The sequence below is a fragment of the Miscanthus floridulus genome, chromosome 16, assembly GCF_019320115.1.
Source record: "Miscanthus floridulus cultivar M001 chromosome 16, ASM1932011v1, whole genome shotgun sequence".
In the NCBI taxonomy this organism is placed as follows: Eukaryota; Viridiplantae; Streptophyta; class Magnoliopsida; order Poales; family Poaceae; genus Miscanthus; species Miscanthus floridulus.
In genome coordinates this window covers 83,994,504-84,009,508 of record NC_089595.1, presented here as the reverse complement: position 1 = coordinate 84,009,508, position 15,005 = coordinate 83,994,504, and the positions used below count along the sequence as shown (strand labels likewise).

Sequence of the window (15,005 nt, the reverse complement as noted above, 5' to 3'; positions counted from 1 at the left end):
CATCCCTATCCAAACATGGCCTTAAGTAGTTCTTAGATTTAGGCTATGTTCGCTTGAGCTTATCAACTAGAATCTGCCTACTTTTCAACCATGGGAACAATTTTTTCTGTCCTAACGCGGGAAGGAGGAGGAGAGGGCGAGCAGAGCGAGAGAACTGGGGCACGTGGACACAGGATGGGATGGGAAGGGAGTTGAGCGGGCGGATAAGACGAGACGTTGGTCGAGTCACTGTCTAACGCGCGTCTAGAACGTCGGACGTTCGAGTGATAGCATTCAGCCTGTTCGCTTGGTCGTATTAGACTTATAAGCTATGGCTTATCAGCTAACGAATACTCCCTCCGTTCCTTAATATAAGCCATATAGTTTTTAGCACCAATATTAACGCATGGCTTAAGGAAGGATGTGAGACCGAGGAAAAAAGGAAAATCAGACCATTTTCTCTCTCCCAATCAGATTGCTTCCTAAATCTAAGGGATTGGTTGGGGCATGTGTTATGTACGGTGGGAAGGTTTCCAAACTAATCGGCGTGGGAGTTGATACGTACCTATATTTTGGAATTTTCTTTAGAAATCTATATGCCTTATATTATAGAACGGAGGGAGTAGTATTTTTCTCTCAGACCAAATCAGTCAACAGTACTTTTAGTTATAACTTATAAGCCAAACAAGCCTCACAAGCCTGTTCGGCTGAACTACTTCCAGCTTGTTTCAACTTGTTTTAGCTTATTCTTTTACAAAAATACTATTAAATTATCCGAAATCAGTCGAAATCATCGGTAGGTGGATCAGCCGAACACCACCTCGCCGCTAATAATAGGGTAGTTACACAAATTAAAGTGCTGTCTCTCTCTCCTGTCTGTCTTTAGATTTTTATTTAGTACTGCTAGCACTCCATCAGATTCAGCCAAACTGCATCCGTACGCGCATTAATGCCTGGACACGCAGCAGAGCACACATTTGCTTGCCAGATCCAGGATCCACCGGTGCGAAGATATCCACCTCGGAGATACACAACACGATGCGGAGAGAAAACGGAACGGAGCCCGAACCGAGCTGCAAGCCAAACAAACAAGATTCCTTCCCTCCCCGATTCCATCTATTCTAGTTCTAGTTCTAGTACAAGAAGAGAAGAGTGTAGTGGGGAGAAGGGAGGTGCGTGCGTGTGTTCCGGCGCGAGACATGGCCACATGAGGACAAACCAAACTACAGCTAAGATATCATCATCGCCTCATCTGATTCTCCATCTCACTCCACTGCGGGCAGCTCCGTCCAACATCTGATCTGTCAGTCCAGTCGTAATCCCCTGCGAGAAGAACTGCTTTGGATGAAATTCACTTAATCCCCGCTCCGAAATACTGGGAATATTGGGTTGTGTTTTGGGAAGGCAGCAAGCGAACAAGCAAGGAACCAACGATGGCACAAAAATAGGGGTTTGGACGGACGGGCGGGCAGGCCACTAATAATTAAACCAGTCCAGGTCCAGCGCAGCAACCCAAACTCACTCGCCAGATTCTCTCTCGCTCATCCATCATCGGCAGCGGCTAGAGAAAGAGAGACTCGAGGGGGGCGGAGAGGAGAGGAGGATATCATGGCACGGCATACGGCAGCAGGGGAAAACACCCTCCCTTCCTAAAACACACGCAGCAGGAACAAACGCTGTGCTGTGCGGGACAAGAGAGAGAGAGAACGAACGGCAGCAGGAAGAAGAGATCCACCTCGAAGTAACCCCTCCCTCCTCGCTTGCTCTTGCTGGAGTGGAGTTGGAGTTGAGCCTACTGCTGCTCCTGCTGCTGCCTCGGCGTCGAGTCCAGCGAGCTGCAAGAATTGCTCTGCTCGCCAGGAGAGCAGAGGAGAAGCTCCCGCGCGCGGCCATGAGGGAGGAGGAGGAGCCCAGCTGGTTCGCGCGCGGCGGCGGCGACGAGCAGCAGCTCCCGCCGCCGGACGAGCTGATGCCGCTCACGCAGACGCTAATCACGCCCGATCTCGCCGTCGCCTTCGACATCTCCACGCACGGCGGCGGGGCGGGTGCGGGGGGCGCCGCCTGCGCGGGCGCGGGCCGGCCCGACATCAACGGCGGCGGCGCGTCGTCGGCCGCGGGCTCCAGCGGCGGCGGCGGGGGCGGCGGCGGCGACGAGCCGGCGCGGACGCTCAAGCGGCCGCGCCTCGTGTGGACGCCGCAGCTGCACAAGCGCTTCGTCGACGCCGTGGCCCACCTCGGCATCAAGAACGCCGTCCCCAAGACCATAATGCAGCTGATGAGCGTCGACGGCCTCACGCGCGAGAACGTCGCGTCCCACCTCCAGAAGTACCGCCTCTACCTCAAGCGCATGCAGGGGCTCGGCGGCGGCGGAGGCGGAGGCGGCGGGGGTGGGGGAAGCCACTCCTCGGGTTCCGGCACTGACGCCGCCACCGAGCACCTCTTCGCCACGGGGCCCGTCCCCTTCCTCCCGCCTGGCCACGGCCACCGCGCGCCCGTCGACACCTACCCGCCCTTCTCCCCCATGGGCGGCGCCGCGCACCACCACCAACATCACCAGCACCACGCGCCGCAGATCGCCCACTTCCACCACCCCGCCGCCGCGCGCCCGCTCGCCCACCACTACGGTGGCGCCGCCGCTGGCGCCGGTTTCGACCACGGCGGCTTCCTGAGCCGCGTCGCCGCGCCGCCCGTCGGCCCGCCCGGGATGCACCACCACCGCATGGTCGGCGCCGGCGCCGGGATGGGGATGATGGCGCCCGCCTCGTTCGCCGACGAGATGGACCTCGGATCCCGAGGCGCTGGCGGCAGCGGGGGCCGCCGCGAGCTCACGCTGTTCCCGACGTCCGGGGACCACTGAGGGCCGGACCGCCGTGGGTCCGTCCGACGACGACGGCGATGGGCATCGGAGAGACTGCGGGCGGGCGGCCGCCTCCGCTCCGCCCTCGGGTACATAAAATTCGAAATTCGTTTGCTTCCTGTCCGCCGCCCCCCCCCCCCGCTCAACCGCCGCTGCTTCCCACAGATCGGCATACGAATCGAGCAAGGCTCAACCCACATCTCAGTCTCAATCCCATAGAATCCAAGAATTCTTGGGTATTAGCAATCCGTCCGTCCATGCGTTCCTTTCTTCCTCCTAGCATCTCGTCTCGTCGCCCAAACATTGTTGCTGTTGATGTTCGTGTACTGCTGCTGCTATTTGTCATGTTCTCCCCCTCCTCCTTCCATTGTTCTTGTTGCTGATGACATAAAAAGTTAGCCGTAGAAGAGATGATAGATGTATTTTAGAGGGTTGTACACCGAATTGTGACTCGACAACTTTCTCGCCTCCACCATCTTCGGGGAACGACTTCAATCTTTGCGATCGCGCCAAGATTCCATCCAGGGTCGAGACTCTCTGTTCTTGAGTGATGCAATGCAACGCAACCACCTTTTTTTCAGAGCAGCTAGAAGTGACCCGTCAAACAAGCGATGCAACCGTTGTGCATGATGATAAGAGGTTTCTGTTTTCATATATGGATAAATATAGGCAGGGTTGAATAATCGATCCCAAGGCAAGGCGTAGCAATGGAGATGAATAACTCTGAGGATTACTACACCTACATGTATGATAATCGGATCTTGTGGGAGTCAAACCATCTGCGAGCGTCAAAAGTGAAGATTCAGAGCTTAATCTGCTCTGTCAGTTTTCTTCCTCAGCACCTCCTTTGATGGAGGTAAGAAGAGTGTTATATGATATATAGTACTACTAGAATGTAGTAGCAAGGGTTGCAACACTCGACCGCATTGTGTTTCTGCCTCCCTAGAACAAACATTGGCCCCGTTCGCTGGTCTGAACTTTGGCTGAAACTGGCTGAAAAACACTGTTCCGGATGAATTGTTGTGAGAGAAAACACTGTTCCGGCTGAAAAAACAAGCCGAACAAGCCAAACTTTAAGACAAGCGAACGGAGCCATTGGAGCAGCCCAAATTGGAGTTTGTTGTAGTAGCAAATTAAAATTGTAGCCATCATCAGCCATTTGTAAATCTTTGTAGCCCTGAGAAAAAAGAGACCAGCTTGATGAATCATGCTACTAGTACAGTGATGATGCTTATGTTCTTGTATGTGTTCGGCTGTGTTGTACGTCATGATCTTAATGCTCTGCATCATTGACGCCCCTGTTTTTTTTTCTATTTTGCTCCCTAACAAATGTCGCTGTTAAGAAAGAGAGTTCACCCCTTGCTCCTCTGATTGGATAGCCTGATGTGCGATGTGTCCATCTAAATCTGGATTAGTTTATCAGAAGCCAGCGGTCGTTGGCAGTGCAGTTTTTTTAGTAGTTTCCAGCACACTTGCCTACCATACCAGCAGATTAAAGATAGTACTTACCTCACTGTTGCGATCTGATCTGATCTTGAGTACGTACTACTAGTCTGAGGAGAGGAGTTGCACTAGTCATAGTAGTGCGTTAAATGGCCACCTCCCCCCATCATCTCTGGGTGGGCTGTGGGCTGTGGCCGCGCGTGCAGGCGTTGACGAGTCCAAGGATACGGAGAGACCGAGACGGGGTGTTTGGTCCCCCTGGTCAAATTTAATCCGGTCGCGGGCCGCATCGTCGGATGTCTATAGACTAATTTAAAATATTAAACGTAGACTAATTATAAAACTAAATGTATAGATTAAGACTAAGAGCCTGTTTGTTTCAACTTATCAGTATTTTTCTCTCACAACAAAATAGCTTCGGCCGGCTTTAATACGAGCCAAACATGCCTGAATTTACGAGATGGATCTATTAAGCCTAATTAGGTTTGTGTTTAGCCTTTCTAATCAGTATCTAAGTACCGGACGTAACGTCTACAAGACTTCTGTCCTGTCGCCTCGCCTCGGGACGTGCCGGCATCGGCATGGCCGCATGCATGGAGATCAGATGGAGCAGCAGCATGCTTTGCTTTTCCTTCCTTCGCCCCCACGAGGCCGCATCTCAGCTTGCACGAGCGAGCTGGCGTTCCCGATCCATACGATGGCACGGCACGGCCGGTCTGAGGCCGCCAGAGTTACTGTTACTGTTGCGTCCTCCGTCCAAAAACAATTCCTTTCCTTCCTTGGGGACTCGGGGTCTTTGCTGCGCATGATGGAGAAACTGAGCACCGAGCCATGCAAGCCGCTCCGCTCCGTTCCAAGGAAACGAGAGAAAAGAAAGGGAAACTGATTGCATCCTCTGACTCTGCAGAGTGCAAACACCAAACTCCTACGGAAGCCGGAACCTTCCAAAATGGATCCCACAGATACTCACTCGCCGGCCGTATGTACATCCACGTGCCAATGCCCAGTGGAAAAAAAACATTATCAAATAATTGAAAAGGAAAATGGAAAAGAGGCGCCACCTGTGCTGCACGGTGCACCCTGGCAGATCCATCCAGGATAGATACAGTATTAGGTAAAAAGAGCCGGAGGAATGAATGACCGAATGAGCGCTGCATTATTGCCGTGGTAACAACAACAACGAAAAGGCCACTTGGTACTTTGGTTATTTTTTCTATCCACCCAATCTACTTTCCCAGCTTCTTTTGCACACGCTGCTGCTGCGCTCATGTGCTCTCCTCTGCGGAAAAGCCCAGCCGGTTATGCTGATGCTGCCGCCCGCCCCAGTTCTGGTGGAGGAATCAGGAAAAGGCAGCCGCAGAAAGCAGCCAGGACAAAAGCTAGGATCTAGCAACGCGCAGGAGCAGCTGAGCTGAGCTGCTGGCTGCTGGGCCTGCCTGGTCGCCTGGGTGAACAGTTGCTGGCTCTGCGCCGTGCTCAGCTCGCTGATCCGGGGCGCCAGGGGGAATGTGCCGCCAAAACTACCCATGCATCCGGCCCCGGCCCGGCGCCTTTCGCTCGTGGCGCCAGGGGGAATTTCTATCCGACGGCTGCCGACGAGAGCTACCGGCATCTCCACTCGCCGGTGGACGGACGCACCCCCCCCCCCCCCCCCCCCCCCCCCCCCAGCACCTGACGCTGACGGCTTTCAGATCTGCTACGCTAAGTGGGTTGGCTTCGCATTCGCATTCGCAGGCAATCATTCTCCGTGCCTATTTAAAGTACTGTATCATGAGATAGGGTCTGGCAACAATTATGCGTCAATGCTCGTCCAGGTTCCTTTCTAAAACGATGGTCTTTCTGTGGCGGAGGAAACAGATGAATTATATTAGGTAGGGCTTGTCTGGCACAGCTCAACTCCAATAGTAAAGTTGATTTTTCTTTTAAAACAGCTTCATAAGCAGCTTTCGAGGTAAGCTGTGCTGTTTTGAAAAAAATTATTTAGCAAAACAGCTTCACCAACAACTTCATGTATTGATGGGAGAGAGAAATGGGGAAGAGAGCTTGGATAAGCTACTTTTTTCAGCTTCACTCCAACTCATGTCTTTATGAGAGGAGAAGAAAAACAACTTCATGGATGAAACTGTGTTTGAAAATGAGTGTTGGCCAAATAAAACAGCTCACAAAAGCTTGTGCCAAACAGACCCTTATTTCCTCGACCAAGAGAGCAGAAGGATTTGCAGGAGCTAGCTACAGCTAGCATCAGGCCTTCCACCGCGTGTAGCTAAAGTGGTGCCAGAAATAGAGAGAGAAAGATGAAGCATCACTCCAGACACTGCAACTACCAATGTTTGCACTGGAAAAAATGGGAGTGGCGCAAGTAGCTGCGCCGGTGCTATCTTCGTTTTTCAATGGAGGAAAGAGAGAGTCTGTACTAGCTGAAGGAATGGGAAGGACAGAATGAGCGCTGGCTTTGGTTTTTTAATTATTATCATGTGGGTCCGCTAGTGATGCCAGGCTGCTCCGCACGTCGTGGCCTTTACTGGGTGATGCCAAAATCCTGATCGTGGGGCCCAATTGTTTTAAGGCACCACTCCACACTGTGGAGGGCCTCAGTGGGCGAAAATCGATTCCTGACGTTTTCCCAATCGAGGACAGGGAAGTTGCGTGGACAAAATATACCAGTAGGCCTGCTCGCTGGTTGGTTTCTGGGCTGATAAGTCCGACTGATGCTGATTTGTTGTGAGAAAAAAATACTGTTGGTTGACTAATAAGTTCTGGCTGAAACAAACAAACGAACGGGCTGAGTGTTAGCAGCAGGATCCGTTTTTTTTATTAGAGGAACCTTGTACAGAAGATCTCTGATCTCCCCATCGGGGATGATTATTGGAGGACCTAACAGAGTGACATTAGATCCACCCAGTTGCACCGGATGGGCCTGGTTCGGTAATCACACTATCAACCTATGCTTGCATGTGGATGGCATGATGACTCAGGCCGTTACGAACCAAACTGCAGGTTGCTGCGGACCCTCCGGAAAGTTGAATAGCCCTACATGCCACTTTGAGGCCCTGTTTAGATTCCACCCAAAATCCAAAATTTTTTAAGATTCCCCGTCACATCAAATCTTGCGGCACGTGCATGGAGCATTAAATGTAGGTAAAAAGAATAACTAATTGCACAGTTTGTCCGTAATTAGCGAGACGAATCTTTTAAGCCTAAATAGTCCATAATTGGACAATTTTTGCTAAATACAAACGAAAGTGCGACAGTAACCAAAAGCCAAAAAAAATCGCATCTAAACAGGGCCTGAGTTTGATAACTCCCCTGCACGCTAGCAACCACACCTGCCATTTGCAAATTCCTCTCTTCACACTATTCGACTCACATTTTTTTTCTAAATAAATAAGTAAACTGCAGTATAGGCAAAAAAAAAAACGAGGGTTTAAGCAATACTACTATATTATCCTTATTTTCCCTGCCTAATTATACTTTTGTGATGATGATCCTCGTGGCTGCATATTTCTTCCATATGGTTGCTCCGTTCGGCTTGCTGAATCTTGGCTGAAACTGGCTGAAAAACACTATTCTTGATGAATTATTGTGAGAGAAAAACATTGTTCCGGCTGAAAAAACCAGCCGAATATGGGGTAAGCCGAACGGAGCCGATGTACTCGTTTGTTCGTCGACTGTTAGAAACCATTGGAGTGTTCGACTGTCATTATAAACTGACTTATATGGTATAGTATTTTTCTCTCTTAATAAATCAGTCGTACCATTCAGCACGAGCGACTTTACGAACACCCGAACGGTGCCTTTTTTCTTAAAAAAAGCGACCGCGTGTAGAAGTATACTTGATAGTGTGAATACGACCAACCAGAAAAGGTCCACAAGAGCTGCTGCTGCTACGAATTGAAATGGAGTCGTTGTCGTCGTCTCCAGTCCATCTAGCTGAGTATTTGTTTACGTTAACCTCCTATAATCAACGTGTGTTGGGGCTGCTTTATTATCTGCAGAGACTTTGCTATCACGGAAAGCTTGGCTGGACGAACAATTCTTATCCGTTGTAGACGTCCTGGAACGAGGACGTTAGAACGCACTAATTGTCTAATTCATGTTCAACTTATAATCCCAACGTTTATTTAGATCTTCTTTTTCCTTGAAAGTACGCCTCCTTCTGTTAGCACGGCTCCTGTGCCGGGCTGCCCGCCTGCCTGAGCGGCTGATCAAGGCTGCCGGCAGATAAACCCCATGGCAGGGCCAGGGGCAGCAGATGGCGCCCGTGTCGAACTGGACCGCGGTCAGGAGGACGACGCGCCACCGTTTGCGTTTGCATGTACACCAGAGATTGGGCTCGTGGGCCCCGCCACTGCGGCCCGGGGGGTGTGTGTGTGATTAGGGTGGGCCAGGGCGCGGCGGGGGCCCGGCCGGGTAGAGTGGTGGTGTCTGAGGCGGATGCGGGTGGATGATGAGATCAGAATCTGGGTTTGTCCTTTTCTCTCCCCCCCTCGCTTTTGTCCGCCAGGGGCCCACTCCCGCGCGTATCCGATCTGCTCCGCTTGGCGCGGCGCGGGGAGGCGTTAGCTGTCCAGGGGGAGATGCGATGCGCTTGCCATTTCCCCTCCTCCGCTTGACGGGACGCGGGACGCTGCTGCTCCGCTCGCTTCCATCGAATCCACGAGGAAAAGTGGGGGGCGTTCAGATCGGAGGGGCCTCTGCCTGACTTGCCTCTGCGTCCGGCCCGTGGCCGTGTGGGCGATCTGATCTGATCATTGATCGCCGCCTTGCCTGGACCACGGCACCAGCTGCAGCGTTCGTCCGGTCGACGTTGTGCAGCCTGCCTGAGCGGCGTAGCGTGTGCGGTGTGCCCGGCAGGACCTGGAGGTGGTGATCAACTGCCCTAGACGTAGCCGGTGAAGTGCTCTGGGCATATCTGTCACGTTTAATTTGCCTGCCTCGCAGGTCGCAGCTCCAGTTCAACTATCACCGGCCGTAATGGGAAACCAGGCGTCGCTCCCCAATCCAATCCTACCGTCCTATCCACGCGAAACGGACGCCCCTCGTGGCCCCTTTCCCATACGGAGTACGTCTGCCGGTCGGCGACACCTGGTTGGACGCGGAGCCGATGAGACGATCGACCGACCTGGTCCAGGTCCATGCGAGCGTATCCAGTTCGTGCGAAACATGGGATGAAATAATGCTGGTGCTGCTACCGGCCCGGGACAGCTGGCGTAACGAGGTCGACCGCTCGGTGGGCGGTGGCCATCTTTCGTAACCCCCCTCCGCGCGTGCCGGGCGCTGGGGTCCTCCACGGCTCGGCTTCGGCCTCTGGTGGGCCGGATCACATCCACAGGAATCCGCTTGCTGCCCTGGCTTAGCGTTGTACATTACGTTACTATACCTGGGACGGGACGACGGCAGGAAACACTTTGCCAAATTTCGTACTAGCTCCGTCCCTCACACAGTGTCACGTTTAATTATAGATAAAAAAATATTCATATTTATGATACCAAATAAATACCATCAGATTAATTACGAAATATATTTTTATAATAAATTAATCTAAAGATATATATGTGAATATTATTCACTAAAAACTTGGTCAAGAGTGAACCATTTTTGTAGCACCCAACCAATAGTTGTATTTTTTTCCAGGACCAAGTTTGTACTACGCTTCACTCACTGATTGCCATGATGTGGGTGGTGGTACTGTGTGTTGCGGGTTGACAGGGCTCAATGAGGAGCTGCACCGGGGCCGTCAGCTGTTAGACAAGTCAATGTCGGCGTTTCGCTCCAGTACAATGCAGCGGTCACGGCCGTTCAGTTCAACATTATTGCATGGCCATGGCGTAGTTTTCCTCTGCTTCCGTCCGTCTTGGTGTGGCGAGCGATGCTTAACGCTTTTTGCTCGTGGGCTGGGTTGCAGCTTACTCGAACGGGGTCCTTGAGCGCAGAGCTTGATTGAGGGCCCGGCCGAATCAGCACTGGGTGGGCTATAAAGTGTATATATGAGCCATTTACTTGAAGTATCCAGCCCAAGTTTGTGGCTACAAGCCTTACAACTGTTCGGGCATTCCTTTTCCAAATAAAAAAAACACGCAATTCCTTATAATCGAGCATTCCCGTCAATCGTCATGGGTCCAAGGCCTATCACTATAGGGGGTTCTCACAAGAATATTGTGAAATGTGAAATGTGGAAGGATTCTTCTTTAAACTACCGGCTGGACATGCCATCGAGGATCGTCCCACTTATTCAGCAGATTGCTGCAACAACACCACTGTGGCACCAAAGGAAATACCACTCCAAATAGAGTGACATCACAAAACCACCATGTGGCACTACAAGAAATGGTGCAACAAGAGCACCATGTCTGACAAGTGATCCCAACTTTATACTTATCGCGTCAATACATGACACAACGACGTTATTTGGTCGCCATTGTGGTCTGGCACAACCAAATGCATTAGATCAAAAATAACTTTTTGGGTAGATTATTTAAAATATTTGATTAAAAAGTGGCTAAAAAATCGGCATGAAAGCAATGACTGCTGGCAAGTGACAACCTGGTTGTACCAATACGACCATGCCAAGCAGTTCAAGACCAGGCGCAGCACTAGTGAACCCTAATCCGAAAGCAAATTGCAGACGAGAACAGACATTAAACAAGCATCACAGTTCCTGACTAGTTCACGATAATAGTTTCAACGAATTAGTACTCCTTATACAGACTACGTTCGACGCTACATGAATTTTTTGTAATAGAAATGGCTCGAATCTAAAGTAACTCCACTTAACATAGGACATCACAACATAGCAAGTACGACAGAGAATTGTTCCCAACTTTCCAGCAAGCAGAATCGCCTAACCATGGTTGAAAGATTGGTACAGAGGAACCTGCATGAACAACAAAAGATCATGTTCATTTCGTCTGAAGGAAGAAATCCCAAATACATTTAATTGTCAGGTTTTCATTTGTTTGAGATAATTAAGGTCATTTTCAAGTTGTAAGACTGCAGACCCTATTGTTATACTAATTTGTTAAGAGCCAGAATATGTTTGCTGGCTATTCACATCTAAACAGAGAAACTTTTTGTAGGGTTACTACTGAAATATAGAAAACATGATGAAAAAAGATAAGTTCTAATGCTTCAACAGAGGATAGTATTACAATCGGAGATTATAACTAAAGGTGCACGGTATACTCAAAATGCAATATTTGCAATGCCAGAATTCAGTTATATGATTATGCTCACCTGAGAGATCATTGGACCAACATTATCATAGCAAATGGGGATACATCATTGCTGGCGTTGGCCAATGCGGGTAAACAGCAGCTCCAGAAGAAGACCCCATTGCTAGATCAGGCTGGCCAAAGTACACAGTAGGCTGGTTTGTGGACATGCCAGGAGATTGCACATAACCAACGCCGTACTGCATAAACTGAGGCACAACAAAGTTGAAGGCACCTGGGCTCAAGTTGAAGTCAGGCACTGGGCTCCTAACATACCTGCATGAGGATATATGTTACACCTTCACCATCTCATCCTAACATCAATTGGTGGCAACAAAAAAAAATCTACTGATGGATATGCTAACCTTGTGTAGTTTCGATTGTAGTCTGGGTCACTACGATCCTTTTCAGTATCCTTAAAAACAGCAACTCTGGAACGGCTGTTCATTGAGCTGACTTTGATTTCATCAACAGAAGGCTCAACATTTACTGGCTCATCTCTGCCAGTGGAAAGAGTTCCCAAAACACTTGCAGCATCAGAATCTGCAGAAATGGAACCATTGAAGATGCGCGCTCGTGCTTTATTATATTCCTCTATTCTCTCTTCAACAGTTTTTGGTGCACCATTCATGTTTCTAGAATCAGCGCTTCCATTTTGGAATGCTTTGGGCCTTTGATAGATGACAAACTTAAGCTTCTCTGCCGCTTCATGATCATTTCTTGCTTGTCTGCTAGGAACTTCTGATAAAGCAATTGCAGGATACCTGCTTTCTGGTGTTTTTCTTGCAACAATCCTGCTAACTGAGCCTTCTACTAAACTATCTGCTACTATAGTCTCTAAGCCATAATGTTGTGCAACACGATGAGCAGCACAGCGGAGGTAAGAAGTCGGATAGTTCTGGAATTCAAACTCATGCAGCTGAAGGTTCTGCATAAAGTTTTGTATATCCAGTTCCATCCGTAGAACTGTAATAAGAGAGAACTGGAATGATTATGTAATAACGACAGACTAAATATGAAAAATAATGTACTGACAACAAAATGTGTACACATATAAGTAAAAGGACCTTCTGTTGAACAGTAAAAATGCATAAAATATTCAATTCATGTGTTTGTTATTTTTCTGAAAAAATCCATGGTGCAGATCCAGGTGCAACTAGTTTTCATTGCATAAAATTCATTATTATTGTTTCATGTATACACCAAACTATGCACAGAGTACAGTCATGCGAGGCACATGCCTAGGAGTTTGGATGAGGTGAAGGCACAAACTTCAAAGCCAAGATGTGGTTTTAAGGCATGAAAGCAACAACAAAAAAAAAGGGAAGAGATCTAATATCATATTGTTACAATCTGGTGGTAGAGAATGCTGGCATAAGAGTGGTCAGTGGAGAATGGGGAGACAGGGGCACAGGTTCATATACGGATAGTTCACTCATATAGTAAACCATTTATATCACCACTAACCAAAAATACTCCACTTCAGCTTATGATTCATTGCAAACACTAACTAGAGTAGATTAAACAAAAACCTACCAATATTTTCGAATTTCTTCTCATGGAACTACAACTTTATTATTCCAATTTCATGGTCTTATCTGTGCCTACATGTCAGCTACATGCTCATGACCAAGGCCTGCATGCCAAATGTGATGTACTGCCACTGACATGTGGACCCAATTGGCCATTTTGAGAGGGCAATAGTTACAAAAGTTGTAGTTTCATGCAAACAAACCAAAATAATTGTGGGTTTGTAAAATGGGTACAAAATGTTGTAGGTTTGTAACTACTAGCCCAACATATTAGTAAGCTAGTGAAATCTACAATCTAAGGCCAAAAACAAAGAACAACAAAATAGTGATTCGAAAAAGAGCAGTGCTATGCATGCAGCAGTACGACCCATGCCAAGTACAACTGCACTGAACCACCAATTCCAAATGTAAGTAGCACATCACATGGCCCAAGGCACATAGGAATTCGAGGTGGTGCGGTGGTACTCGGTTTGGAAGCAAAGTGTTCTGGGTGATACCATTTCAATTCATTGAACAGATCCCTCCTCCTTTCAGTACACTGCTAGTAGCGTTGTAGAGGCTACAACAATTGCCCAAAAAAGAGTCAGCTTGATTCCTGAAAGATAAAACCTCTACCACCACGACAATCATGCCTCCATTCATCTCTACCAGTAAATTTTTTATACACTAAACCAACTGTAAACCTATAACTGAGCCAAAACTACAGGTTGCCGATCAGTATTGTTTTGTAGCGCATAAAATTGCAGGCTGGAAGCATAATCAGCATCAGCAAGTATATATGCGAGCTAAAGATAAATCAGAAAACTCAGGAATTCACACAGCTGCACTACTAGGCTATTATTCCCGCCGCTTCCCGAGATAAATCAAACCTAAAGGAATTCTAATCCCCAATTCCGCACCGACGAAGCACCAGTCCCAAACCCTAGAGACAAGGCGCGGGAATCCCGGCCCAAATCCCATCACCCACGGACGCGAAGCCACAGCAGCCATCACATCCGCACAAGAAGCATGATCCTACGACACCGAAACCGCAGGAGCAAGAAGCGATGTGGTGAGCGAAGAGATAAGGCGGCTCGGCACGTACTCATGAGGCGATGGCGAGGGTTGTCGAGCGCCTCGACGAGGAACGGGTCCACGTGTGAGGCGACCCTCTCGTCCACCACCACCGTCTCCGTCGCCCGCGCGGCCTCGTCGGCGGCGGCGGTAGGCGGCGGAGGCCACGCGGCGGCGGCTGCAGCGGCGGGGGGAGAGGTGCTCATCGTGCGGCGGCGGGAAGGGGGGCGTAGGAGGCGGGGCCGGCCTAGGGTAAGCGGGGCCGGAGAGGAGAGGGAGGGAAGCTGCCGTGGACGGACGACGACTCGCCTTTCCCAGTTTCCCCTCTCCGCGTCCCGATCCCGAAGCGGCTGGCTGCTCTTGCCTGCGCTGCGCGGAGGAGGCGAAGCGGTGCCCGTCTGCCCGAGAAGAGGGGAGTGGGGTTCCCAGCGCCAGCACGGCTCCGGATTTTTTTAACGCCGCGTGCAGCCAGAGCCAAGGGAATCCGCGGGCACGCAGCGGATGAGATGAGGCGACGGTATCGGGCTCGGAGTGGTAGCGTCGCCGCTGGAATTGGAATCGGTAACCGGAGGCCGGTCACGATCCTAAGCGTTCGTGTGAGATCAGGCGGCCCGGCGTACCTCTTGGGGAAATGCCGCGGATTCTTTTTGTACGCGGCGTGGGCCGTGGCGATTTCCGATTCACACGCAACTCTGAACATGGTTATTCTGACGTTTAGCCATTTTTCTTTTATTTATTTATGTTTCTGATTTTGCTGATCACCGGTGCGGAAAGTGCAGCGTGGCAATATTATTTCCACCGATATGTCAAAGGAGGTATAAGAACATCTTCACCAGATATCCTATCTAATTTTCTATATATATCTAAAAATAGTATTTTAGAGATATCGATCATATAGGTGTTGCAACAAATCATATCTCATCTTCTATA

General features: G+C 49.7%; 1 protein-coding gene and 1 pseudogene across 1 annotated transcript; one reads left to right on the top strand and one right to left on the bottom strand.

Moving 5' to 3' along the window:
- The first annotated feature begins 1,729 nt into the window (after window positions 1-1,729).
- Window positions 1,730-4,041, top strand: LOC136511824 (transcription factor MYBC1-like). Its single transcript, XM_066505846.1, has one exon. It carries the CDS (start codon window positions 1,871-1,873, stop codon window positions 2,834-2,836), a length of 966 nt encoding a protein of 321 aa, XP_066361943.1. The 5' UTR covers window positions 1,730-1,870; the 3' UTR covers window positions 2,837-4,041.
- Window positions 4,042-10,917: 6,876 nt separating this feature from the next.
- LOC136511901 (uncharacterized) lies at window positions 10,918-14,510 on the bottom strand (annotated as a pseudogene).
- Between the last annotated feature and the right edge of the window lie 495 nt (window positions 14,511-15,005).

Bases quoted from the DNA above. Each gene is read 5' to 3' on its own strand.
- LOC136511824 (XM_066505846.1), top strand. From the start codon at position 1,871: ATGAGGGAGGAGGAGGAGCCCAGCTGGTTCGCGCGCGGCGGCGGCGAC.